Below are 27,392 nucleotides of genomic sequence, written 5' to 3'. Positions count from 1 at the left end.
AAGTGCAAAAGCAAGACTGAAAGAATTTCTTCTAATTTAGCTAAAATAGTTGTTTAGGACAGGATTTACTCTTGTGCCTGGGGAAATTCATAACAATATTCCACTTACTTCTTTTAAAGGATTAAGATCAAGTATTTGATAAATAGTGTTTTCCCAGTTCTTCAGAGTACTGCACAGATGAGAAATAGATCATTTACAGTACTCTTTTGACTAGATAAGTTTCCACTCCATTAACCCTCTCCTTATTAAGCCATTTTCTGACTCAATTCATCACAATTTTTGTGATGACTACTTGTCAATACCTTTTTTACCTTACAATGCATTCCTAAAAGAAGTCTTTCAATATGAAGGTAGCATCTCTTTGCCAATTAATGGATTTGCCTTTCCTCCCATAATATGTTGCAACATAACTTCCTTTCCTAGTTTTCCTTAATCCTTCAGGCCTTGGCTGACAGTCCTCCAAATATACATTAAGTCACTGATCCAACTTCAGGAATTTATGCTGGCACATCCTCACTGCTGTATTTGATTATCCAAGTTTTGGGAAGTTCTTTCTGGAAATCTATCATGGACAAAAAATGCACTTTACTTGAATAATAACACAGCCATAACTGTGATTTAGAGCACACAGAAGTAAACAACTGAAATCATTCTTATTTTATACTTTCTATATTCCTTTCTTGCTGTTCAGTTTCACATACTACCTAGTGAATAAAATCACCATTTTATTTGCCACTAGCTCAAATATAATCAGAAAAATACAAATTTTAAAACAAGCCAGTTTATAACAGCAAGGGTTTTTTTACACCTTACAAATGTACACAATAAAATAAATATCAATCTACAAATTGCATGTCTGGAAAATAACCAAATCTTTGGGAAACTAGTATGATCCCTGGAAGAACAAACTGAAAGTAAATATGAAATTCAAAAGGGTTCGCCAAGTAGTATGTCTATTCAAGAGCATCAGTGAAAAGCATACTACAGAATGATAGATTCTGATGGAGGTTACCAAAATAAAAAGCAGAGCACGCAGGACAGACATAAGACAAACACTACCATCATCCCCCTTCTACCCCCCCAAAAACCCCCACACAACCCAAACAGGCAGAAGGTATGTGAGCAATGCGTAAGAAGCCAGAGGTGCGTTCCCAATTGCCATGGTACATTCAAGCTTTCAAGTTAGGACAGACTTTTTCAGTACTGATACTTGAAAACAGATTTGGCTTATTCCTGATATTCCCTTCTCTGCAGCATCACTGTAAACAAGCTGAAACCAGAGAAATATGAGATGCAGACTCAAGATAATAGTACTGTGAACAGCTTGATACAGGGGGGCACATTTTGTCTGAAAACTGCTTTTAAAAATAAAATAGCACTCTTTCAATGGCAAATAGGAAAAAAAAATAGAGATGGTCTTAAGTAACACAAAAGTCATCTTGTGTCTTCTAGACACAATTGCCTGACAATCACAGGACAGGACCATAACAGCCTGGCACAGACACTGAACATCCCTAAACTTGCTCAAATTCTTAAGAAGTAAACCCGTAGCGATATCCCAAAATGGAACAGCACCATTCTGTGTTCCAAACATAAAACTTAAGAGTATAACATAATACTACACAATCTCATAATAAACAGAATAAAACAGTTTAAAGACAATTTAAAATGAATTCTTCTAGGTATATAATTCATTACTAGTTTGCCAATACTAAAAGAAATCCCAATAATGTTACCTTTGATGCAAAGAAAATGTAGTGTGCTTAGCAAGATTTTCTTTAGGTCCCATGCACGAAAATAAAGCAGGATTTTATATAAATTAATCAAATTAATTCCAAATACTGTTTAGGCTATTATTTGGGTTTTCTTTATTTTTTTTTTTTTTTAATATATGACACTCAGCTAAGAAGAAATTAAGTAACAGAAGGGAGGTGCAGCACTGGTGGCAAATTAAAATGAAATGAAAAAAATTTAAAAGTGCTTTGGTTTTTTTCATTTATTTTGTTTTTACATTTTAATGAATTCTTCCCTTGCTCCCAATATGAAATAGTAGTTTTCAGTATCAGCTGCAAGTTCATAATACTATTTTACATCTATGCACTCTACGTATTCTTCTAGACAGTCCTTCTTCCTTATCTCCTTCATTATTGCTGAATTTTAATTCAGTACTTAATAATTGCATTGCAATTATAATTTCAAGGGCTTTGGTGAAAGAAGTCATACATTTCTAATTTAAAATAACAATGCATCTTTCACATCTTATAATTTAGAAGTAAGTTCTAGTCAAGTTTCCAGCCCTAGAGTCTGTGAACTGGAATATTGGAATCCATGAGAATCACATCGCTAGTGTAAATCCATCTCTGTTAAAACATGGGAACATGAAAAATTTACCCATTATTTTATTGTCATTTCAGTTACTGAAAACAAGAAGCAATAGCTACATAACTTATAATTATAGCGTAGTTATAAAACACATCAGTGAGCCATAACAATATGATCTCATGAAAAAGAAATTATGCCTGCCTTAAAGCATATGAAAGCCGAAAAAAATGCACTGCTGTCTTCTCCTCAGCACATAAACAGACTGCCTGATGAGGGTGGGACTGTTTATGAAAGTCAAACACTTTTTGTGATCGCAAGCTTTCTATTGTAAGTCAAATAACTGAAAGACAACAAACAGCTAAAATGAAGATTAGAACAATAAAGTCACTTGCTGTAAAAAAAAAATAATCATAACGTATTCAGTTTTTAAATAATTTTTAAAAAACACTAAGAAGCTTTGCTGACATAATAATCAATCTATACTGAACACTCCCCCAACTGCCCACACCCTGAGACAACAAGCTCTGTACAAGTTAAGGAGTGGGGATTTTTTTTCAATTTTCACATAGTTTAATTCTGTAGCTGGTCAGATGTCAAGACTGTGTTGGGCTGCACTTGGTTGACTGACTGACCTAGGGTTTTTCAGTGCCTTCCCTTCCAAGCATTCCAGAAGGAAAAAGGTTTTTTTTAATAATAAACAAGTTGTTGTAGGTAGAAGACATCAACTATTCTATCAAAAACCATCAAGGCCCCAAACCCAGAAACCACATACACAAAGCACCTTCTTGTACAAATCCCAAGAACTGACTAGTTGAATTGTTGACTACTTGAAATTTGTGCTTTTTATTGTGCTACGAGAGCGACAAGAACATGAATGAACCTACTTCATGAAAGAAAAGACAATTACTGTAAGTTTTCAGCAAAATATTGCTAAGCATTAGCAGAAATGTTTTGCTTCTAGTTAGTAGCCATACACAAAATAATGGCATTTGTAATGAAAATCACTTTTTCCAATGTTGTCTTCAAATTCATAGTAAGATTTCACCAGTTTGAACATGTTTTCTATTGCTTCAGATTGGTTCTTTTTTCCACTGGAAATGGGACATGTTTTTTAAAATACAGTGAGTGGTTAGTGAAACGGCATCATTTGTGTTACTGTCGCACTCCTTTAGTGCCATGCCAAAATACAGATTTCCACGTAGTCTTCAATTTATCACAAACACTTTGCATATGAAATACATTTTAGATTAAACTGAACTTTGTTCTTAATGAGATAAATGTTGTTACTAAAAATCTTCTTTTCACTGTCATATTATATAAAAACCCCCAAACAGCTAAGTATTTAAAATAAGGTAAAATGGGGGTGGGGGGGTGAGGGGAAGTGTAAATTTAACATGTTAATTCTTCAAACAATCGAAACACTCAGTTATGTAAGGGTCTTACACTAATTTGGAAATAATTTGTGAGGTACACTCTTTCTCCAAATGAGAGAGACCAAGCAGTCACCAGGGGACCCAGCTGTGTTCTATCCAGTCTTGCAGCAGTGTTTTCAACTTTCAACTCAGTAGTTACTGCACTAAATCTCACTCAAACATGGCAATTCCTGCTTCAGAGAGGTAGCAATACTCCAACAGAGAGACTTAGAGACAAGAAATAAGCACCCAGAGGGTTCGGATGGAGTCAGGATGCCCCAACTCTGCTGGTCCGACCAGTGGTCACAGCTCATTTGCCACGCTCCCCTCCTGCACGCAGCACACTACAGAGGGGACCTTCGAGAAGCACTTTAAGAAAGAGGTGACAACAGGTTTCCAAATAAGCAAAATGCCTGACAGTAAAATTAAAAGGCCCAAGAGGGGCATAAACGATGATGACTGTTTCACTTTGTAATGTGATAGAAAATTCAGTTACTCCATCTCCATGCTCTGCTCTTGTCGATTCCTATCCTTTCCACTTATGTCCATGTTTGGGGGTTATGTGGTGGGGTTTTGGTAGCGGGGGAGGGGCTGCAGGGGTGGCTCCTGTGACAAGCTGCTAGAAGCTTCCCCGGCTCAAGTTGGACACACCTCCGGCCAAGGTCGAGCCCATCAGCGACAGCGGTAGCACCTCTGGGAGAACAGATTTAAGAAGGGAAACCTGCCCTGGGGGAGGAGATTGGAATGTGAGAGAAACCCCTCTGCAGACACCAAGGTCAGTGAAGAAAGCAGGGGAGGAGGAGTGGGAGAGGAGGGGATGCCCCTGCAGCCCGTGGTGAGATGGCAGGCTGTCCCCCCCCAGCCCATGGAGGTGAACGGCAGAGCAGATGCCCACCTGCAGCCCAGGGAGAGAGGAGCCCATGCCGGAGCAGGGGGATGCCCCCAAGGATGACCGTGACTCCATGGGAAGGCCCGCGCTGGAGCAGTCTGTGCCTGAAGGACTGCAGCCCGTGGAAGGGACCCACGCTGGAGCAGTTCATGAAGAACTGCAGCCTGTGGGAAGGACCCACATAGGAGTTCATGGAGGACTGTCTCCTGTGGGAGGGACCCACACTGGAGCAGGGGAAGAGTGATGAGTCCTGCCCCTGAGGAAGAAGGAGCAGCAGAGACAACGTGTAATGAACTGACCCCAACCCCCATTCCCTGTACCCCTGCGCTGCTGGTGGGGGAGGAGGTAGAGAAAATCGGGAGTGAAGCTGTGCCCAGGAAGGGGGGGGGGGGGAGGTGTTCTAAGGTTTGGTTTTACTTCTCAGTATCCTTGTTTTGATTTGATTTGTAGTAAATTAAATTGATTTTGTTTCTTCCCCAAGTTGAGCCTGCCTTTTGCCCATGCCCGTAAGTGGTGAGTGATCCCTCCCGGTCCTTGTATCAACCCATAGCATTTCTTTATATTTTCTCCTCATCCCACCAGGGCTGGGGGGGGAAGAGTGAGCGAGTGGCTTCATGGTGCTTTGTTACCGGCGGGGCTTAAACCATGACAATCCAGTACCAACATGGGGCCAACATCGCACCAAGCCAGGGTTGGGTGAGCAGTGCTTTGCCTTTAAAACTGTTAACCTGCAGCTGCTTAACCAAGAGAAAAGAGTCTTCATGAATTTTTAAAAAACAATAATTTAAAAAAGCCAAAACAACCCTGCTAGACATATGCTCCTCAGAAAATAAGCAGAGATCCTTTCTTAATCTTTTCCTCTTTCTGATGTAGAGATGGGCAATTTTCATTTACACTACATCTCATGCAATCAGGTATTCTGCACAAGCAATTTCAGGGCTGCCCACTGTGTATGCAATGTGATGACCTTCTAGTGTGCATTAGATTTCTAAAACATCAGCACTGAACAATAGGACAGTATTCACAACCCGCACTCATAAGAAAAAGTCATGGGTAGGGGAGCTCAAAGTTTTGCTACTACTTTTGACCTTGAACAAAGACAAACACAGAATATTTCCTGGGGACTGAGGAACAATAACCAAAGGTTAGTTGTTTTTTTCACTATACCTCCAGCTATCTTTTACTCCTAACCTGTCACTAATGTCTAGGAAGAGTGTCCCACACTACAGTCATTATTAATAAAAGGCCAATCAGCGTTCTCGCCTTGCTAGGTGGTGAGAGGCATAGGGAGTCCATTAAGCTTGAAATAACATGTCACACGAACATCCTTCTTAATTGCCACATTATTAATAATAGTATGAGTTCAATGAATTCATAGTACCTGAAACCTGGAAGAGGGAAAAAAAGTTATATGCCATCATCATGATGGATTGCTGCAGCTGGAGAGCAAAGGAAAGGGAGAGAGAAGATAAAACAAGAACTGATTTTTATGAAGACCACCTACCTCCAATATGAAATAGGCTAGTTTTAAATAAAAGGTAGCATTCAGAAAATGGGTGTTTACTCTTTGATCTTTGCTACTGATTAAACACCACATCCCTGTACCTCCCAAAGAAATTAAAAGCAAACCTTCTATTGTTTGTGGATAAATTTATGAACTTGATTCAAAGTTTTTATTATCTTTAGTGGATTTTTCAAATAAACTTATCTTGGTTACAACTAGACACAATAAAGTCAGAATTTGTGAGTTAAGACTCTAGACATGATACTTCCAGTTTATTTCCAGATGAAAGATATAATAGAAGCAACTAAAATCTAAGTTTTCAGTAAAGAATGTACAGCTAACTCTTTTTTAGAATTTCTACACATGGGTTAGTTATCTAATAGCATACTAGGTTAATATAGTTACGGCAAGTGGAAAACTTACAGTATTTTTGATTATAACATGCAAATAGTCCACAAATATATCAGGGCAATAATTAAGATAATACATACAACTTTAGTACCATAATACAGCTAACTAATCTTCAGTCAGCTCCACTGATAACCTCTTTATCTTGCAGTATGGTTTCTCAGATATAGCTTGACGATGAACAAGTTTGGTACAGTGACAGATTATCCAGCTGATAGGATTCCAAAAAAGCAAAGTGTGTGGTTGCCAAGATCTCAAAATGCGAACCTACTCTTTTGTAATTTGTGCACATCTTCAGGATACATTTGTGCCAATGCCGCTGAGCCTCTCAAAAAGTGTTAAATGTCCCTCTGAAATTTTTAGGCTTCATTCCCCTGTAGGAGGGTACAATTTCTGCTGCCTTCTTTATAGTTTTCTCCTATTAATCGGGCTTTCACACATTGCATTGAACACTGTAGACAGCTCTGTGTGACCCAGATTTTTCTCAGAATAAGTTGTGAGAATCTTCAGATACATTTGTATGCCCCTTTCCTGGCTGCTTAGACTAAAATTAGACAATATCAAAATACATGTATTAATTCCACATTTGTGTACTGTGGAGATCACTACAGAAAATTTACTAAAAAGCTACTGTTTCTTGATACTGCTGAATCAAGCAATGCTTGTGAGACACTGAGTATGCACTTCAGTAGCATTATGAGAAAGTACCCGGAAAAGGCATATTATTTTGGCTTATTATTTATACTTGTGTAAAACATTCTGAAAATGGTAGTGACAATCCTCAGAGAAAGTAACTTGCTGAAATGCAAGGGGCTAATCCTACCTGTTCTCATTATGTATCATCTGATGTTAAACTGAAAGCTAAGATGAAATACAGCACCATAAATACAGTAGTTCAATATAGGTGACCGCACTTCAGAGAATCACACACATTGTGCCTGAACAGCCCAAAGGAGGATTAACAGAGGATGAAATTATTGCATTGTTGATACATAGGAAGTATATTGTTACAGTAGGAAGATAATCAACAATAACTTTTTTATTTCAGCCCCTGGTTAAGGGAAGAAAATAACACCCTTTGAAACAGTATTGAATATCAACTGTTATGCAGCCACTATATTATTTCAGCTGAGAGATGAAAGAAAAATAATTTTTAAATTTTCTGATCAAAGGTCACAGCCTGTTCCAAAATCTGGACAAAGCACTCACCAACTATTTCTTTTGCAACAGAAAACACCATTATTTTCATTAAATCTTCTTGCTTTTAAAGAAAAAACAAAACAATCTCCCCAGCTCAGTACTCCACTGACGGAGTCAAGGGCACTACTCTGCATTTCACTTGGCCACAGCTTTACAGAGCATCAATGTGCACAAGAAGTTAAAATATCTGCTGAGTGAAAGCTGACCCTTCTATCCTGGGCTTTTCTATAGAGCTTCTAAGTATAGTATTTAGGCAGCTGAAGACAGAGCGTGCCATTTTGGAGCCTACAAAGGAGTCCTTCCTTTGTGCACCAACAGAGCAGAACACCACCTCTTAGCCCACTATTTTTTGTTTAAAAAAAAGTAGTACAGAAAGCAAACACTCTGTGTCAAAGTCCTGAAGTGACTAAAGAACCAAAATACTAGAGATCTTATTGATGGTATAAGCTTCTCTCCCATTGCTTAAAACTCTGCATTCCAGCTGTATCAACTCCCCTAAACCCTTATTCAGCAGTGAAATGTTTTAAAAAGCATTTCTTGGCATCTTGCCCTTCAGCAGAAGAAAATTTGCATTTTTACAGCATTTCTGCCTGTCAGCACTAAAACATTCTAATGGGTTTTGCAGCTGTGCAGAGAGAATTGAGAGATGGTCAGCGGATTCTTATGGCAGACTGCTGGGAGCCAAGTGCCTGAGGGTGCTGAGGCAGGAGAAACCAGCTGACCTGACCAGTCTTTACACACCATAGAAAATTCAAACAGCAGATTTCACGTCCAATAAGCATGCCAAAACAAAGGCCCTTCATGATCCACGGGCTCTCTGTAGCAAGGAACGTTAAAATCCTTATTTTTTTGCTTGATCTTAACTAAAGAAGCAGCTTTCTGTAAGAACTTAGTAAAGAGCAAAAGTATAGCTAATTGCAGCTTCAACTCCCATAGGCTGTACCTAGTATATGGGTATTAAGCCACAGATCTTTATGGTGTAACTACTGCATGCACTTTGAGAAAGCGAGCAAGAACAAAATCAGAGAACAATGGTGTCCCAGTTTTCTGCTTGGAGGTGGGGACAGCAGTGTGTCTGACTTAAAGGTGCTTCTTCAAAGGACATTACCTAGATGGACAAGTAAGGGCCGAGGTGAGAGGTAGCAGTAACGTCAGGAGCTAGGCAGCACATGCCATCTCTGTACGAGCTTCAGACTGAGGTGCCCGGCATAAAAGGACTGCAATACCACGAGCTGCCATTCCTCAGGGGAGCCATCCAGCACTTGGTCACCCAGTTTCAAAGGATGAATTAGGTCCAGGAGTCCAAGCCCAAGTAAGGGGTTAAATGCACTTTCCCCTCTTGCTAAAAGCAGAATAGCACTCTTTCTCCATAGTGTCTTGGTTAAACAGTAACCCTACATATTTTCCACCAAAAGACATCCCTTGGCCAACCCAAGAAGAGCCTGCCTTGCTGTTTCAGTACACCTTATTAAAGACTACTAATTGCAGGCAGAAAAAAATAATCCTTCACAGGAGTAGAACAGCTTAAGTATTTTGATTTCAAGTCTAATAAAACTGAACTCACATAAGCATATTCACTGGATGAACTATCTTCTGACACTGTCTTCTAATAATTACACCAAAACGTTTCTTAACCAATTAGCCAAATTTTTCTCTTAGTTATACTAATACATAAAACTGTGGATTTGTTTGATATTTGCAGCACTGTGGCCAACACAGATTTATCCTCGAGACACTCTGTGTCTCCAAATATAGATTTGAGATAGTTCATCCAGGCAGGGAGCATGCATGTGTGTAGGAGGAAGTCTGAAGACGTTCCAAGGAATGGAGTTTATGCCACTTCCTAAACCACTGGGGGATAGGGGGGGACCACAAAAAGGCCTGTAAGGAAAAGCCCAAGGGAAGTGCAAGCACACTGTCAGAACCTCACAAAGCCAAACCTAAATGACAAGGTAAGGAAAGAAAGAAGGAAAACAAAGTTACGGATGTCTGTCAAGGGGAAGGAAAGGAAATGAAAAAAAGCTGTAAAAATAAGAAAGCAATGAAGAAACATCTTTACTGCATGACAAAATCTTATCAGTGTCAGCCAAGAGAAAACTAAGTCCACATGAGCAGTAACACCAACTATTCATGTCAGAGTCTGTAGATGGTGTATTAACAATTTAACACACCACCATTCATTATTCAAAACATTCACACTCACACTGAAACTTCTTGAAATCTGTCTTGCTTCTCAGATTTGGAGTTAATGACAGGAATGGCATTCCCCCCATTAGCACCTGCCAGTGTCCTGCCCATGCGACACAGCCACAGCGCCTCTGTCCTTCTACTACCATCAAGGTGTTACATCACTCAGTGCCCTAAAAAATTAAAACCTCACCCTTGTAAAGAGCAGATCTGTTGCTCACATTATCACGTTGTAGACAGCTAGATGCTACATCAGAGGGTAAAGTATGAAAACATGAGGATCTGAGGTGAATTGAAATGAAGAAAGATGAGGTACATGTGAGACTCCTACCGAAAAAAGAAACAGTGTGACCCAATTCTGTTGAATTTAGAATAAGAAATTTATCTGACATTGCCGTTTATTATCTAGAATGCCATATATACTATTAACCAAGAGACACTACATCATTTAGTTTTCTCTGTTCACTACCATACTGTAATTGAAGATCTACAGGATATGCTTATCGAAAACCCCACACAATTGCCTTGTCTATGTATTTCAGAAGCTCATGCTTAATCTCTAGACATGAAAGGACAAGGATGCCATCAGAAGAGAAACTTTTTTTTAAAACTCCATTTTAGTTACCAAAAATACTATTTTCCCCCTCCTACTTATTCCTTAGTTTTGAGAAAGGACTGGACAATTTTGTTTTTATTTAATCACTTTTTGCCCGCTAGATTTCTGCCCCCTCACCAGGAAGATGCAAAGGTTGGTCTTGTTTTTATTTCTGTTGTTCTAAATATCTCCGTTGCAGTTTGATGCCACAGTACTACTATACTCACAATTTATATTAAAAAAATTTCCCACTGAGTTTGTTTTCTTAACAGCTTGTTTATACATTCTTAATTCTGAGTTAATGCTTTCAAGATTCACTATCTATAAATGTTGTTAGAAAAAGTCTTCCCAATACAGTAACACACAACAGTTTGCCTCACATCAAGTGCCTGTTTCCTGACAATATACTCACTCCAGGCAATATACCAAAATGGCAGCTGGAGAAGCTGTGCACCCCAGTCCGTGGCAGGCAGTTTCCTTTCTAACAGAGATGAAGACCGTAAGGTGCACACAACTCGGACAATGCTGCCCTTCTTAGGTGAAGCTATTCCCGCCCCTGTCATGCATAAGGAAATCCAGCTGTTGGTTCTTGGTGTTACAAATGTATTTTTACATTTAAATGTGCAATTTCTCCCCTTATATTTTATGGTACGCATACTGCAGGGAACACCCTGAACATCCATCAGTCAGGAATCAGGAGCTCAGACTTCCCAACGTAACACAGTAAGCACTGACTCAGTACCTGTTTAGCCACTGGAAAGAATCTCAGCCTTTTTCCTTTGTATGCACCATATTTAAGTCTTGAGTAAATACCATTACCTTAATTTTCAAATCATCTAAAACTCAACAGCTGAGGTACTTAGTCAGAGTCCTGTATAAAGCTGCATAGCAGCCACACAAGCCCTCATCAGCTGCGTTATGATTCTTCAGGTCTTTTGAGCAGCAACCCATTCGCTGCTTGCCCATCTGTAAAATACAGCAAAATATCCTAACATATCAACTTTACTGAGCCTCTCAAAAGATCAACAAATATTGTATACATAGCTACTGTCATATACATTAATTAGTCAGCAAGATGTTTTTATTTTGTTTCTATATTGAGCTTGTGACCATGTAAGTTCATACAAAACCTTTTTATAAGGCCTGAATATTGCAGCGACATTTAGTTGGTTTTTTTTTAATGACAAAATACATGTTTTTTTATTTCCTTCTACACAACCCCCGATCTTCTTATATGACGACTTTGTAACTGTAAATAGCAACACTAGTTTGGACTAAATAATCATATACAATCATACATCATAAGGGGGAATATGATTGCTACCTTCTTTTCTCTTGGCCTGTGCATCTTTCTAAAAGTCCCCAGTTGTCTTGGTATGACTTGGGACAGATAAATGTGTTGGCTCACAGTTGTAGAAACCAGCCAAGAATCAAAATACTGGTTTTCCTCATAAATAAATGTGAATTTATGATGTTAACAATAATTTAATGCGAATCTTCTAAGAGCTTACTTCCCCAGAATAGGAACAAAAGGGTATTCTATGATGTTGACATTTACACAGTCCAACAATCCCTTAAGTTTAATTAATGCCCTTCCTGCCCAACAAGAAAAAAACCCCTACTTTGCAAAACAATGAAGGAAAATTCAAGGTAAAACCTTTAGTCAGCAACTATTTGAAATCAGCACTGCAAATTCAGCAGATATAGTCAAGGTAGGAACGGTAATAAAAATCCACAGATGAAAAGAATAAAGTACTCAAAGTATCCATTCCTAAAGGACATTGCCAGCACTCAAATTACAGAGGCAAGATTCTATGGAAATGTTCCAGGACACCTTAGAAGCACTAATATAGGTTTGACTATTGTTTGTTGCTTTTAGGTATCTTTTTGTATTTCTGGGTTTGGGGTCTTTTTGTTTGGTTTTTTTTGTGTTGTTGTTTTTTTTTAAAGGGTAATTAAGTTTAGTCCATGTAGAATTGTATCTGGTTAAAATTGTATCTGTTAGAACTTGTTGCATCCAAGTTAAAACTTGGGGGCGGGGGGAAGTGCTGAATTTATTGGTAAATTTTTGGCCAAGATAAAGAAAGTGATGGACCCTCTTTCCAAAACAGACACAAGCTATGTAGCTTGATAAAGTAGTTATTTATAGTTCTACTAAAATAATGCTTTAGTCTGATGTACTTAGAATAAAAAACCGCCAACCAAATAAAAAAAAAGAAACCAGAACAAAACAAAAATGCCCCACCCTTTCAGATTTTAGTAGAAAGCATTAACTGAGTTATTGGTAATTACTCTGTACAGAGAAGTCTATGGAATATATTTTAATAGCAACAGCCTGACTCTCAAAAAAGCCCTGAAAACATCAAAATATCCTCAAGTATTAGAAGTACATTTCTAGCTGGAGCACTACCACGTGCACATGCTCAGAGCAATACCTCTGACAGAGAATCACTTGGCTGCTCGTCCCAGATATTTGTGTGATTCTTGTCAAGAGCAACTTTGAGCACCTCGCTGTTTTCTCCTTTCTAGTCAGTCCTGAACAACTCTTTTCACATGCAAACAGATGAGTCAGTAGGAAAAATGATAGTTTGTCTGATATTATACAGAGGTTACATCTCTACTGCTTTCCCATACCTTTTCTCCAAAGTTGCTATAGTGATGGACTGCTTCCAGGTTGTGGCAGCCTGTCTTTGCCCAAAACTGGAAGGTGTTTAGGATATCTTTAAGGTTACTCACATACATCTATAAAACACACCAGATGAGGCAGCTCTTGGAGACTGTCACCATCCCAGTAGCACTGGCTGCGTGCTTGAGAAGACACTTCTACTTGTCCAGCATTTCAGCCTCCATTGCCCAAAGCACATCACCCCTAGCATCCTTTAGTGCCTTTATTGAATCATAAGTCTGTCTACTCTCCACCAGCATCTGCCATGAACTGCAATACAGGCATTGCCAAGCTGATAGAAGTGACCCAAAAATGGGTGAGAAAGGGACTAGTAGTTTTGATAGTGTTTGAATAAAAATCAAATGGTGGCTGCCCTCCTCATGCTGGTGTCACATTCATTCTTTCTTTAAAGTTTTGTGATTAGTTACAAAGCTTACGCATATTCATATTTTGCTAGGCTATTGGTAAAACTGTGGTTTTTTCCAATACTCAGCCAGTAGAAGCTGAGCTCCAGAATTTTTTTTTTTTAGAGACTGATTCAAGTCCAGCTGACTTGAGGAGGTATTTCATAAATGACAACAAAGAAAACAAAAAACTCATTTTCCTAACAGTTTTTTTAAAGAAATATTTTGGCAGATTAATGAAGATCAATTAGCTATATACCTGTCAAGTTGACAAAAGATACCAGATTATCATCCATGGTCATATGTATGAGTACAACATATTTATTCCAAGAGTTCCAAGCAGATCTAGAAAAACAGTAAAAAAAAAATCAAAGCCAACACTTTTAATGTGCCATTAAATATCCATCAGAAGTTTAGTCTGAGGCAAGATTAATCCTCCTCCTCCTCATATCAGAAGGCATGCAAATCACTGATGGCTCTTAGAAGAGCCATTCCAACACTTAGTGTATGAAGAAACCAGATATAAACATACCAAATTATGATGCTGTCAGTCGTGAAAACTCCCTTTCAGCTGTATGATAATTTTGCAGTAGTCTTATTTGGAAAGGAATGGTCATTAAACAGAGAATAAATGACAGCTAAGAAATTGCATCTGGCAGATGCCAAGGCTGGTATTTCTGGGTTTTTTTTCTGTTTTCCGGTCAGGTTGACAGGAAGCAAGTTCATTATGGAAAAACCTAAAATGTAACATGAAAAAATAGTAATGGTAATAAAATGGATCAAGTCCAAAAAATAAAAAAAATATTAAAAAAGCGCATATTTTTCCTCTTGGTCAAGACAACTGGATGTGGGTAAGTTGAATAAAGGAAACAAACTCAAACTTTCCTGATTAACAAAAGTCATAAACAGAGAGGTTCAGCTGCCCAACACACAAGAGTACTTTGTACCTAAAGGGTCACAGACAGTGATGCTCTGCCTAACTAGAGAGACATGGACATAGAGGGAGACCATACGAGAGACCCTAGAGAGGTGCTTCTGGCTCCACCTATATCAGAACCCATGTATTAATAGGAAAGAAACAAATCAAGAAAATCTTCAGAGAAAATCCCAAGTGTTTCACCCAAGTATATCTTCCTGAAACATGCACAGAGCATCTGAAAAAAACAGTCCTAACAAACCTCAACCATCAGTTCTCCTCTGTGTCTCCCAGTGGGGCATTAACACCAAGAGCCACTGCTGTGCGATTACCACCTCAGTGCTACAACTACCAAAATGTGCTGCAAGTGACTGAAAAAGGTAGTCAGTTCCAGCTCACCCAGCTAAACAGTACCAACAGCTCTGGCATAACGCTTAGGCTTCAGCGGGCACCACAACTGCTTTTTTTTAACTGCAGCACTGTCCTGGTGCTCTGAGAGGCAGACCCAGTCACGTACTCAACAGGTCACCAAAGGCGGCACCTAGCATGTTACACTTGTACTTTTGAGAAGTATCAAACCACACTAGCTGAGAGGACACTCACAGTACCATCGCAGTATTAGACACAGAACTCAACACATCTACTGTAAGCTGACAGGATAATAAGTACCTTTTTTATATGCTGCTCTGAGGGTGGAGAAGCAATTAAAAATAAATGGTGTCACTGGAACAGGTGCTTGCTAGGATCTGAACAAAGTCAGCCCTGGCTGAATGAACATGTCACCCTGAAATCGAGCATGAATTCAGACAGATTCTACTACAAATTTTAGCCACTTTCAATGCCTTTCCCACAGAAGAAAGGAAGAATTATTTATCAGGGAGCTTTATTAAGTTGGATCGCTCTTCTCACCAGGCACAATAAAAACCTCTTTGAAATGTCGCAAATCAGTCTTCAAGATCACCAGAATGACCAGTAATTTTAGATTTCATAACTCGGTTTAGAGCAAGCTTACAATCTGGTAAAGAAAATGACCTTGGGAATCTTATGAGTCCTGCTGGGATGAAGTCAATTCACTTTTCTGAATGGAAAAAGGAAAAAGGAGATTTGATCATAGAGAAACCCCAGCAAACTACACAGGAGAAAGACTACTCTAGCACATGAATTGTTCCTTTATCCCACCTACATTACTTAGGAACCTTAAAGTAATTGGAATTTTATTTCTATTAATGTTGGAACATTTTCTCTGATGCAAGTTCACAAATTCTAAGTCATGAAAGGAGAAACAAACACATAATTAAATATACAACTTCCAAGAATACAAAATATGTCAATCTCTGTATTACATCCTAAAAAATGCTTAGCATAACAGGAAAAGCTGCCTTATGGAGACTGTAAAGCACTCTGTCCCAAACTCCAGAGGAAACCATTAGATTTAACTGAACAAAGAGTAGAAGAAAAAGAATGGTTTGTGCATTTGGATGAAATGAGTTGAAGCCCAGACCTATTCAATATGATGTAATTAATGATGAACTATCTACTGGCAATAATGCAAACAGAATAAGATCTAAACAGGTCATAAATTTTGGCACTCCTTTTTTAATTTGTGAAGACGTTCTTTATAGCTGAAAGTAAATGCAAAACAAACAAGTTGACCCTTTTTTTCTATCAGTGCAGGAACAGAGGAACAAAAAAACCCTTACTCTGTATAGATACTGAGGAACTGTTAATACAGTACCTTTTCCATTGAAATACATTTTTAAAAATGAAAAATAAAAGGTAGGAAAGGTAGAGCTTCCCATCATGCAGGTTTGTTGAATTACTGCTTTCCCTCCCTGGCTCAGGATGTTGAATGTCTTTGCAGTGTCCAGCCACAGAAATTTCAATTGTAAGGGTATTCCTTCTTTTGATGCAAAAAGAAAAATGACTGCAAATAGGGATCATCTTAAAAATTAAGTGGTTTTATAGCTCATTCTCTCATCACCCCAAAACAAGAGGATGACATACATCATAGAATCACAGAACAGTCTAGGTTGGAAAAGACCTTTAAGATCGAGTCCAGCCATTAACCTAGCACTGCTAAGTCCACCACTAAACCATGTCCCTAAATGCCCCATCTACATGTCTTTTAAATACCTCCACAGATGGTCACTCAATCACTTCCCTAGGCAGCCTGCTCCAATGCTTGACAAGCCTTTCAGTAAGGAAAGTTTTCCTAATATCCAATCTAAACCTCTCCTGGCGCAACTTGAGGCCAATCCTATTGCTCGTTACTTGGGAGAAGACACCAACACCTACCTTGCTACAAGCCCGTTTCAGGTAATTGAAGAGAGCAATAAGGTCCCAGTTCCCTCAGCTGCTCCTCATCAGACTTGTGCTCCAGCCCCCTCACCAGCTTTGTTGCCCTTCTCTGAACACGCTCCAGCACCTCAATGTCTTTCTTGTAGTGAGGGGCCCAAAACTGAAGACGGTACTCGAGGTGCAGCCTCACCAGTGCTGAGTATAGGGGATGATCAATTCCCTGCTCCTGCTGGCCACACGATTTCTGGTACAAGCCTGGGTGCTATTTGGCCTTCTTTGGCACCTGGGTACACTGCTGGCTCATGTTCAGCCAGCTATTGACCAATATCCCCAGGTCCTTTTCTACTGGGCAGCTTTCCAGCCACTCTTCCCCAAGCCTGTAGCATTGCATGGGGTTGTTGTGACCCAAGTGCAGGACCCGGCTCTTGGCCTTGTTGAACCTCATACAATTGGCCTCGGCCCATTGATCCAGCCCGTCCAGATCTCTCTGTAGAGCCTCCCTACCCTCAAGCAGATCAACCCTGCCTCCCAACTTGGTGTCCTCTGCAAACTTACTGAGGGTGGCCTCGATCCCCTCGTCCATCATGTTGACAGAAGGCATTTTTATGCCAAGTGGCATAAGTGTTTTGTAAATAGAAATCTTCAGTTGCTCTTTAACAGGCTTGTTTTCAAAATCTGAGCATCTTGTTCTGTTTAGACATTTAATTATTATGCCTGTCATAGTTTGTTTATTAAATAGAAATCAGTCAATATAAACCTTGCTATGTTCAGAACCCACGCAACGCAGAGAAAATCTCCCCCACAATCAGCCAGGGGCAAAGCACTTCCAAGGTAAACCAGTGTAAGCATGTGCTGCAGTATGCTTACTTAATAGTGCTGCAAAACCCTACTTGGTGAAATAGCAGAGAGGAGTTGAAAGAAAGATTTATAAAGCAGTAGAAAAAAAATTGTGGGGTCTAATTGTGGGCCCTCTCTCACAACCTGAGAATAAAGAAACATCTAATGAAATTGAAAGCAATGCACACAACACGTAAAAAATGATCAATATAAATAATTATTTTATAAAACTAGATTTAATCTCTGAAACTCAGTGCTGCAGAGTACTGTTGAGATCTAAAGCTTAGCATTTCAACAAGAAGATTCAGCTTCTCTGCAGGATACCGAAATTATAGAGGTTACAAACCCTTATCCAAACCAATCCAAACAATTTCCAAAGCAAACACAAACACTGCCTAAGTATCACCACCTACTTGCTATAGGGCAGAATTAGTCAAAGCCTCCCTGCTTTGACTAAATAGCTTTGCCATTCATGCCACATAGCAAACAAATTCCTCCAACACAAATCCAAAGACAAAAGAACAAGTGCCTTCATTATATATTACTCTGAGGACAAGAGAAATGATCAAAATAGAAATGCAAGACAGAATCCGCCTTGAATACACACAAAAAGCAAGAAAATCCTCCCATTATCATCAGAGAAAGGCAAAAATTGCAAGCCCCCCCCCCCCCCCAACATTATGACAACAGTTTTAGTACACCCTAAACATGGGAACCATGGAAAGTAGCTACCATTGCTTCCTTTTCCACCTTGCTGTTCCTTAGCCCCTCTCAAGAGACAGGGCCAAACCCACAGCCAGAGGCAGGAGCTATGCCAGCTGCTACTACCTCTTCAATGGATATTGGGAAAAAACAGTGAGACAAGGATAATTAAGGGCATGTGCAAGCTCTGTAGAAACCCTAGCATGACTGTCAGCAGCAACAAGCAGGAGAAGAGGTATATTGAACAGCTGAAGGTACTGGTAATAAATCAAAACGACCTTGGTTCAAACACTTTGGATAACAGAGACCATCTCTTAACAGTTGCAATTTCTTCGGTTTTCCATATTACCATTTTTAGAGTTTACCAGCTAGTTTCAACAAAGCAAAGTAAGACTTAACTGGTGTTACGTCAGAGGCTAGCCAAGATTTATTCACAAGGGATCAGCCACTAAAAAGTACTATTTTCAAATTACAATAATCTAATTTTATAGATGCAGTGTCTAATGGATGCACAGCAAGACAGGCAAAATTCCCAGACTGCTAGGCATATCCTCTTAACCAGTCTCATCCATCAGGGCTGCCTAACAACATTAATGTGGAAGTCTCAAGAGAATTATTTGTACGCCATACCAAGCACAAACTGCAAAACCTCAACTTTTCACAGTCATTACTACTTTTTTTATTCCTTAAATGTCAATCAGTTGGCATTCCTTTTAATAGGAAGGGTCAAAAGCCATTTGTGTTTTTTAAGTCCAGCATTCTGAAATCGGATTTTATGGAACAAAGCCAAGAGCACAAAGTGAAAAGCTGCCTCTTAGCAGATCTGGTCCAGTTGTAAAAAAATAAAATAAAAAGTCTACTTTCAGTCAGCCAGTCTCTCCACATATAATTCACAGTAAGAAAGTTATACGGGATAGTGTAAATAAGTACAAACAGCATTATTTAATCTAAACCAATAGTTTTCCAGTCAGTAGAGTTCAGATTCTGATTTCAATTCTGAAGCCAGCATTTGTCTGCCTGATAAATTTTACAGGCCTTCCTCCATCTCCCCCCAGCTCTTTATTTGAATTGCAAAGTACGTATCAGTAGAATACACAGTAATTTTTACAGTGGTAGTTGGTAATTAATCTGGTAAGTATGTTTATTTGCCATAATATTTACCCTCAATTATTAGGGTGGGGTTTAAATTCTTTTAAATTGCCTATTTTTATTTTTGGACTACAACATGCAAAGCAGGCTAAAAAAAAAATATCTGAGTTTCTGTATCTACACATCAAAAGACAAAAAAAAAATATTTTCAGTCATTTCTTAGTTAAATCTCAATTATTCAAGTTCCTCTTGAATATTATTGAATATCAGGTTCCTCTGTCTGTGTAACAAACAAAATAGGAAATGGTTTGTAGCCTACAGCAAACTGACTTCATGTTGTGGCAGTCATGAATGACCTGTAAGGCAAGATGCATTTCAGTTCTCAATCATAGGCTGAATTTTTTAACAAGAAGCTCAAAGATTACAAATTATAATTGATAATTTTAGTTTCAAACATATTTTTATTTCTTCAAAAAGTGTTGTTTCCTATGCACCCTTTTAGACAGATGGCAACAGTCCCTTCAACAATCGGTGAAGACATGCAAAAAAGCCAGCCTTTCCACTTCCCTGACTTGTTTATGTTACAAAGCCTCCATGAGAAATAAATACATCAGTAAAGAGGAAGGGCTTTTCGGCAACATGTGCAGTAAGTATTCCTTATGTAACAATAGTCCAAGGAGTGATAAACAGGAGAGGAACCTCACGTTGAATTACAAGAAACAGATCAGAAAGGCTGCATTTGTATTCATGAACAACAATACAATCACAGCAACAAAAAAAGATTAAGCCTTTACTGGAAAATACTGCTTACAACATACCTCAACAATTCCTGTCTCAGGCTACAAAAAGCTCTAGACTTCTAAAAATGTCTTCCTTTTACTTTTTCTTTCTCTCTCTCTCTTTTAAAAATTCTCACTTGCTATTTTTTGGCACAAGCTCCAAAAATTTCTAGCCAAAGAACTATTCTAGACCACAGCTCTATTTCAGACGTATTTTTCTTTAAAATAAAAAGACAGAAATGAAATTGATTTTCAGAAGATGAAAGCCTTTAACAAACCATCAGTGAAGTCCTTCTCAAATTGATAGCATCCATTCCTATCAAGCTTCTTCACTAATTCGATCAATTAAAAGCAAAAAAAAATTCTAGGATCATATATGTAAACTTGTATTTGACAATCTTTTCATCTAAAACAAGAAAAAAAAACAACACAAAAAACAAAAACCAAAATGGACCATCTATTACCATTCTGTCTCAGAACATCCTGCAAACGTAAGCACCTGTTCCTGAATTTCAGTGAAAGTACTCACACAGCAGAAATATAAGAATTCAATAATTCTTGTCTTACTTATTAAAAGTGCTTATCCCAAGTACTAAATATATGCCACAGGCAGCAATTGATCTTACAGCACTTCAGTTAAGTCTGCAATATATTTAACACATAAAGGAGCCCAGTTTCATCATGTAGAGAAGGATTCAATGTTAGCAGGTAGCAGCTGCCAGCACTTGGATACTGTTATTAGAAATGGTTTAGGCAGTTTATACACACACACAGCATTGATGTGCCTTCTGGTTCAGGCATTAGTAGCTACATCACGCACTTGAATCGCTCTGTGAAAGGCACCTTAAAATAGAGCTGGGGTCTGAGATCACTTTTATCACGGTAAATGCAGAGCAGTTTCATTGACTCTTCTGTTTAAAGTCAATGTGCTGGATTTACTCCCAGGCTCCTCTAGCACAGTCCAGGAGAGTCAAGAGTGACACATGCCAACCAACAAAAAACTGAGCAAAGGTGAGTATTCTTTGGAAAGGCAGATTGGTGTAACCCGTACAAAGAGACAAAAGCAATTAATCTCTTACACATGGAAGAATTAACATCCCGGTTTTCCATAGCACTGTACATCACTCCCACTCTGAATTTGTTTCCGTTTGAAGAATACAAAGTGAAGAAGATTAAGTTCTTCCTTGGCTAGGCCTATGCAGCTACCCAGAACGAAATGGGAGCCATTAGTTGATACAATGAAGAGGAGAACATGGTGCAGTAGTTGTTGTGTGTCTTGAAGTCATGTGCAGCACATTAACGCCAATGAGCAGAAAGACTTTCCCCTCATCTGACCTAGTTCTGTCAAAGATTCACACATGGAGATAGTGGGTGTAGAGGTGACACATGCAGTATCTTTAAAAATTTTGAAAGGCAGCAACTCACAGTGAAGAATACCCAAGACCTTGATGGGGAAAGTAAAGCTAGCTGAACTCTCAAAAATGCAGACAAGATATTAGAAGGCTGCCCAGAACTGTAGGCATACAAGAAAGTGAACAGCTAGGGCCAAGCCATCTTACAAATCAAAACAATGCTGGAAAAAAGGTGCCAGAAGGATGGTTGGTTTCAGGGCAAAGGTACATGATGCTGCAGATACGTCCTATTTGAAAGGAGCTACAAATTTAAGAACCTCCCCGCGCCCCGCGCGCCCCTTTTTTTAAAGCAGCCTGTAAAAAATTTTGTAAAAATCCAGTATAACTGCAAAAACATAATCCAGTTTGCTGGATTGTGAATTGCTGCTGACTGCACTGTGACAGGTGCAGCGCAGAAAGGCACTGTCCCCAAACATTTTTCACACAAAATCAACAAATAGTAGCAGAAATAAGGAGAAAAAGCTCAAAGAAACAGTAATTCTTCATTAGATTATTCTAAAAAATACATATCAATTATCTCTAACTCACTGTATACTCAGCCATTAGTAGCTGGATAGATTCTGTACAAAGAGTGGAACCAGTTGCCCAGGGAGGCTGTGGACTCCATGCCTGGAGGTATGCAAAGCCCGACTGTGCACATCTCTGAGCAACCTGTAGCTGTAGCTGACCCTGCTCTGAGCAGGAAAATGGACTGGAGGATGCCCAGTGGGTCCTTCCCACTCCAGCAATTCCCTGATCAGATTAAAACGGAGTTCTGATAAGTTACTTAAGGATGACTGTTTTTCCACAACATGAATCAGAGGGGGTGCTCTATGCACAAGTTAAAGCCTTGAAAAGAAGCAGAATACAATTGTGAATGAAGTCTACAAATGTTAAATCAGCTCTACGGGAGGACAGAAGAGGACCTTGGACAATACCATGCAGGAAAAGCATTGGTCATCACTGATGAACAGATTAATGGAAGAACCTGACAGTAAGGAGCAACAAAATGAAATTCAGTCTGGAAATGAAAGGCCCCCAAAAAATCTAATCACCTACTTAAATCTAAAGTTAAAAGATATACACAACTGTGGCAGGTGTCCAATGTAAACCTTAATCCAACATAGCCAATATGCCAGTCTTTCTGACCGTATTGCTAATTTTCTTCACAGTTTCTAGGCAAGCCCCTGTATCTATTAGGGGAATGCAACAAACAGGAATATATAAAAGGTCCCCCTATATAAAAAGGACTGCAGTCTTAGGTCAAAAGTGATCAGTGACCTTCTTGGAGAAAGAAAAAAAACCTCTTGATGAAAGACAGACATGACAGATTGGAAACTATGTGAGCCAGCTCAGTACTCATTTAGTGAAATTTAATGGGCTTTGACCCAGGCTTACAAAATAACTGAAGTAACACAAGGGTCTTGCTCAAAACATACCACCAAAAATAACTTCAAAATGTGCTTTATTTTGTCAAACCAACCTCCAACACCAGAAATTCAAAACAAGAACCCATTTCTTCCTCTGTTACCTACTCTTCCCAATTACACCACAGGACTATGGTAATTACTACATGCCATTATATAACATATATATGTTCTTGTCCACCCCAAAAGAGAAGTTTTGTTTGTTACCTCTTACCGACAGTTATTTTGACAGTTCTTTTCTGAGAGTCCATCCTCATCTTCTCCCATAATATCCACTGCCGAAAATATCAGTGCAACCAGAATTGCAAAGCAGCATACCAGTGCAAAGATCACAATGCATCTTTGCTGGGACTGAAAGAGATTAAGATTAAAAAAGTTTTAATGGCATGAGCACATTCCAGTCAATGACCTGAGACTCTAAAACTTTTACGTAAGATCTAAAATTCTTTGAAGATCTTGCTGCCATAGCTGTCAATATGAAACACACCTCAGGATGAAAACACTCTCAAAACTGTCCTTCAGGTATCACCTTGAGATGTATTTTAAATCCCTCAGACATTGTTAAATAATTCATGTCACAAACAATACTCATAATTTAAACTGTTTTCTGTTTGTACCACAAGGAAAGCATTATGCATTAAAATAAAGATTCTTACATTAAGTACGTATTTTCTGATTGCGCCTCACAGGTAAAGTACACACTTAGGATAGCACTCAAAAGGCTTGAGAGTTTTGTTGTGTTTGGCTGAAATAAAACATGTCATTGCAAGATGACTGAAGAGCAAAGTCTTTTTTTTATTGCTACACAAAGTAACTGACATTGTTACTATGATTGTCACAGCAACTGAGGCACTTTGGCAAGTCCTTGGCCCACAGTACTTACAAGGAAAATAAATGCACAGGTGATAGATGGGATTCAAGGAAACAATGGGAGACTGTTGCTCAGTATGATAGGCAATGCCCTCCGCATCTCAGATTAAATATTACAACATGGCATAGCACTACCTTATTCTACAATATGAAATCCTGCAGTACTAAATCAGATACAACTGTGTACAGCCCTAGATAAATGTGAAACTTCCTAAAGACAATGTCCTGACATGCAACTTACATAGCTGCATGAAGGTAAAGTATATTGTATTCTAAAACCAAATGTCGAAACAAATATAATGTGTATTTTTCTACTGAAGAAAATTTGTAAAACCACACATATATAAAAATATAAAAGTCTAACTTCTGTTGCCATAGATATTTTCTTAATTTTCATTATTACCCTGTAATTAAAATGTCACATAAAAAAAATAAAGGAATGGGAAAGTGGGAAAGTATATGGGAAAGCAGGAAAAGTGTAAGAGAAAGAAGCAATGTTATGCTTGCTGCTGAAAACCAACTTCATAGTATTTCCATTGTTCCTGATATTTTGTTTAAGAGGTAATAAGTTTCCGAGCAATAAGAACATTTTCCCGTATGCATAAAGAAAAGGTCTGACATATTTATTTTTAAAATAAGCTTCCAAAACTTCCAAACTAGTGCACATCCCAGAAGAAACAAACTCATGCACCTCAGAACAAACCAGACACAAGCATTTTATTTCAGTCTGTGAAAATCTAAAACACAGAAGCAACTTCTTCAGACAAACAGAAACAAGTTTCCTGAAATTTAGTGAGAAATTTATCATTTTACCTAACAGTTACACTGAATATGCTGCTTATGTTGTATGCATATTAGTCACTTTTATACACTTCAAATATACATTTAAATCTGTGTTTTCTAATATATCACCTAAAATGTTACAGCAATGCAGCATAGGAAAATCTTCAACCATCTACAAAGCCTACTTCCAAAATAAATAAAAGTTGAACCTTTTTTTCTGCTGCTAGGTGTAATCACAGCAATGTATGAAAAGAATTAGAAATGACAGCTTTTGGGTGCCCAGAACTAAGGCTGCAGTCAGACACACAGTAGGATTTAAGAGAAAAATGTTAAAACATTGCCTTGTACTACTGGCAAGAAAAACTAAGAAGTGCCAAAGATAAAGAGGTATTCAGGTCTGGGACACTGCTTTATGCCATTTATTCATCAGCATGGCTCACACTCTTGGTAAGATGACCATTGTCTCATGCAGGTTTTTACACTTCTGTAAGTGTATTTGCAGAAACTGTTCGATGCAGCTTCTTGCAAGCACTGAGTATATCACCATGGCAGCAAGATAGCAAAGCTGCTCCCATACCAGCGAGCCAAACAGACCCGGGGCTCGTTCTCTAGCCCCTAAGAGCCGGGGACGTGACCCAGCACAGCTCGCAACACAAGCTTTCTTTTTCCTCCCAGACCAGGATAACTGCAGCCATTCCACTCACCAGCAACAGTCCCGAGTCCGTATTTTGGGCAAATTTGTCACAACAAGCATCCTAGCTACCACACAGTATAAATGACTTCATACCGTTGCTCCAGGGAATAACTCCCATCTTCTTGCTGTGTCACCATGCAAGCAGCAGAACAACTACAGAGAGCTGCAGGGTCACTGGACCAGCAGGGACCACGGTAGCCTTCAAGGCTGGGCCAACACACGTGGAGACAGCAGGAGATGTTTCATTAAAAGGAGCCACAATACCTCTATCACACACGTCATAAAACAGCAGTAAAAACCTTTTAGCCAGCTTAAAATTTAAAGGCCCAAAGCTGTATAAAATCTACAGTGTATCAAAAATGATACAGTATCACAAGAAGGAGAGATTAAAAAAAAGCAAAAAAAAAAAAGCAGGTGCAACAGTTGCCTTAAGTTCCTTCAGTACCAGGAAATTTTATGGTAGCAATTTCTAGGTGTTTATGTTCAAGGAATACAGGAAGGGGAGGCCAAAATAATTCTGAATGGGTCCTCCTAATCTAGCTTTAAGTCCCATTCCACATAAATTTGGGGAACATAGTCAAGGCTTCTTGACTTCTGTGTTGTAGTCAAAATTTGTATAAAGTTTAAATCCCTGTTCTTTCAGTTTAGCATGTGTACAGCTTGTCACGCTTTGCAGTTTGACTGACTACTTCTCCCTATGAGTAGCACAAAGTTAGTACCACTAGTAAGACCACTGCTATTCTACCAGCACTAAAGACAGAACTGCATAAATCTAATTTACTGCTCTTATTTACACAGACCCTTTATATTATGCATTTGTCTTTGACAATTATAACAGATAGTTATTTCAGTTTTTCTTAAGTACCAGCTTAACAGTATGGTTACAAGCAGTGTAGTAGTATACCTTTTAAATCCACACACACAAAAAAGAAGAATCTTATAAAACTGTGACAATAGTATTTTTTCTTTGAACTAAGGATAACACAAAATATTAAATAAAACAAAGCAAAAATTCCAAGTTTGCAATTATCCTATCCCTACATTTTTAGTCACAGGTCTGAAAGGTCAGGTAAAGACCATTTTTAAAAAAAGGAGGATTTTGAATGGTTTCACAGTTCATCTTGAAATTACTCCTGCTGAGTGGTGATTTTTTTGATTGCTTTTTAATCCATATATTGCAATAGTATTTAATATTTCAATATTGCTTAGATTCAAATTGATGTTTATATTAGAAAACAAACAATAAAAATAGCTACTGGCACCAAACAAGTCCTCTGAGCCCTTCTTTTGACAATGGTAATAAATCTTAATTTTCATGCACTAATGCCATACTGCAGGCAATTTTCTAATAGGCTTTTTCTAATTAAAATAGATTAGAACAGACCATGCCACTGTTTTATTATACCATCCCTGTGTGCCCGTGTGTGTGCATGTGCCAGTAATAGCACGCATCTTGAAAGAATTCAAAATACAAGAGCTCACGCCATAGACAGGCTAGAAGGAGTCAGACTCTTATGTCGGTGGGCCTGTGCAGACTGCTTGCTTGATGCTGTGTTGTTGCATATCCCATTGGCAACTGGGATCCCTCAGAGCTCAGCCGACCTATCGTTCTGCTTCCTTCAGCAAGTGCTGTCCTGGTTTCAGCTGGGATAGAGTTAATTGTCTTCCTAGCAGCTGGTATAGTGCTATGTTTTTGAGTTAGATATGAGAAGAATGTTGATAACACACTGATGTTTTCAGTTGTTGCTAAGTAGTTGTCGTGGTTTAACCCCAGCCAGCAACTAAGCACCACGCAGCCGCTCACTCACTCTCCCCCCATCCAGTGGGATGGGGGAGAAAATCGGGAAAAAGAAGTAAAACTCGTGGGTTGAGATAAGAACGGTTTAATAGAACAGAAAAGAAGAAACTAATAATGATAATGATAACACTAATAAAATGACAACAGTAGTAATAAAAGGATTGGAATGTACAAATGATGCGCAGGGCAATTGCTCACCACCCGCCGACCGACACCCAGCCA

The 27,392-nt window shown here is 38.8% G+C and overlaps 1 protein-coding gene across 2 annotated transcripts in view; it reads right to left on the bottom strand.

Annotated features, from left to right (window-relative positions):
• PLD5 (phospholipase D family, member 5) overlaps positions 1–27,392 on the bottom strand; it is a 190,849-nt gene that overhangs the window by 90,109 nt on the left and 73,348 nt on the right. The window contains exon 2 of one of the 2 annotated variants that reach the window (XM_010562601.1): positions 23,240–23,376. In XM_010562601.1, the coding sequence (XP_010560903.1) occupies positions 23,240–23,376 (137 nt within the window). Of the gene's footprint in view, positions 1–23,232; positions 23,379–27,392 lie in introns of those variants that run through there. The other variant, XM_010562602.1, reaches the window with a different exon arrangement.

The sequence above is a fragment of the Haliaeetus leucocephalus genome, unplaced genomic scaffold (genome assembly GCF_000737465.1).
Source record: "Haliaeetus leucocephalus isolate CR32 unplaced genomic scaffold, Haliaeetus_leucocephalus-4.0 Scaffold162, whole genome shotgun sequence".
NCBI lineage: Eukaryota > Metazoa > Chordata > Aves > Accipitriformes > Accipitridae > Haliaeetus > Haliaeetus leucocephalus.
The sequence above is the reverse complement of the archived record's forward strand: the minus strand, read 5'-3'. Positions and strand labels throughout refer to the sequence as shown.